General features: G+C 37.7%; 1 protein-coding gene across 1 annotated transcript; it reads left to right on the plus strand.

The window, feature by feature from the left end:
• Positions 1-528: 528 nt before the first annotated feature.
• On the plus strand, positions 529-1,254 carry LOC112730416 (uncharacterized). The gene has a single exon (XM_025780503.1). It carries the CDS (start codon positions 529-531, stop codon positions 1,252-1,254), a length of 726 nt encoding a protein of 241 aa, XP_025636288.1.
• Positions 1,255-1,604: the final 350 nt, after the last annotated feature.

A 1,604-nucleotide genomic window follows, 5' to 3' on the forward strand; every position in this document is an offset into this window, starting at 1 on the left:
AAATTTTTTTTTATTATTCATGACATTCGCTGTCTGATAGATTAAAGACTAATTTGTTACGGATTTGAATTTCATTTAAGAATCTGCTATTGGCTAATGTGTTATTACATACATAAAGTGGGATTTGAATTTGCGCCACTTATTTAAGTGAACGAATTGGCTGATCACTCGACTAATTCAAATTGATTTATATATAAAATTTATTCATAAAATTTTTTAATTTAGTTTAACCCCTAATCAACTAATAGCATTTGTTCATATCTGCAGGATCTATTAAGCATAGATTCAGTCGACTAAAGAATGAGCCACTAAACTACAGTCAATATTAGGCCAAATATTGTCCATTAGATAAGAACAAAAATTATACATATAATCAAATAGCAAACAACTTTATTAGAATTATTATTCGTAGAGTGCTTTGTTAGGGTTTCTTAGTGCTCTGTTAGGGTTTTTTAATGGAGTTCCTACTGCCGTCAAGGCTACATTGTCAACGTCAATTAAATCTCAATACAAGTCTACGTAATATGCATGGCTGAGACAACGAGGGATGAAGATCGGACCGAGGAAGACAACCGGAAAGGAGGTAGGAATGTGATTCTACTGGAAGAGGCAGACATATCAGAAGGTATTAACGCTTGCTCCAATAGTCTCTATGGCAGACTCTTTGCTTCCAAAACCTTCTCAATTGGAACCATGGAGAATGCTTTAAAGGCTATATGGGAAAACTCGGAAGGATTTAGCGTGAGTGATAAAGGGTATAATTCCTTCCAATTCTTTTTTAATAAAGAAGTGGATGTCTTGCGTATTGAACGTGGTTCTCCATGGCTATTCAAAGATTATGTGCTCCATGTCAAGAGATGGAAGGAAGATGAGAACTGTGATGAAGAGATTATTTCCAATTTTCCAGTTTGGGTTCAATTTTGGGATTTGCTAGAATCGTTTAAAGCCCTCGAAGTTGGACATAAATTGGGAGAGAAACTGGGCACAGTGTTGGAGGTAGGTAAATTTCAGATGCGAGATAGAGAAACTAGGATTGTGAAGACCAAAATCAATATTGATGCTGCCAGGCAAGTGAGAGATCAGTTAATAGTGGCAGGACCTAATAAAAAGGAGGTAGAAGTGGCACTGCGCTATGAGAGATTTGGAAAGTTCTGTACCTATTGCGCAAAATTGGGGCATGAGGTAAAAAACTGCCATGATCTGTTGAAGGACACAGAGAGTGATATGGTAAAAGAGGATGACATTGGCGAATGAGTTAAAGCCAACTAAGTGGGAATGCGAATCTACTCTGAAGGAGAAAGAACATTCAACAACTCAACCCAAAACCAGAATAAGGCCACTCAACGTAAGAAAAACCAGTCTTAAACTACTTATTGAAAGAATTTGCAGAGATGTCAATGCAAGAAGAGAAACAAAGTTTGAAACCACAAGACACTGGTAACAGGGCAGCACCTGAGTCACCTCAATCAGCCAATTCTAGAACAGAATGCATGGAGGTTATCATAGCTGGTCAGTCCAATACCAAGGAGGATGAAGGGCAGCTTATGCAATTCGCTATTGGGCAGTGTCTCACTACAGAGAAAGGTAGGAAATGGAAAAGGTTA

Source organism: Arachis hypogaea, chromosome 12, assembly GCF_003086295.3.
Source record: "Arachis hypogaea cultivar Tifrunner chromosome 12, arahy.Tifrunner.gnm2.J5K5, whole genome shotgun sequence".
Lineage (NCBI taxonomy): Eukaryota > Viridiplantae > Streptophyta > Magnoliopsida > Fabales > Fabaceae > Arachis > Arachis hypogaea.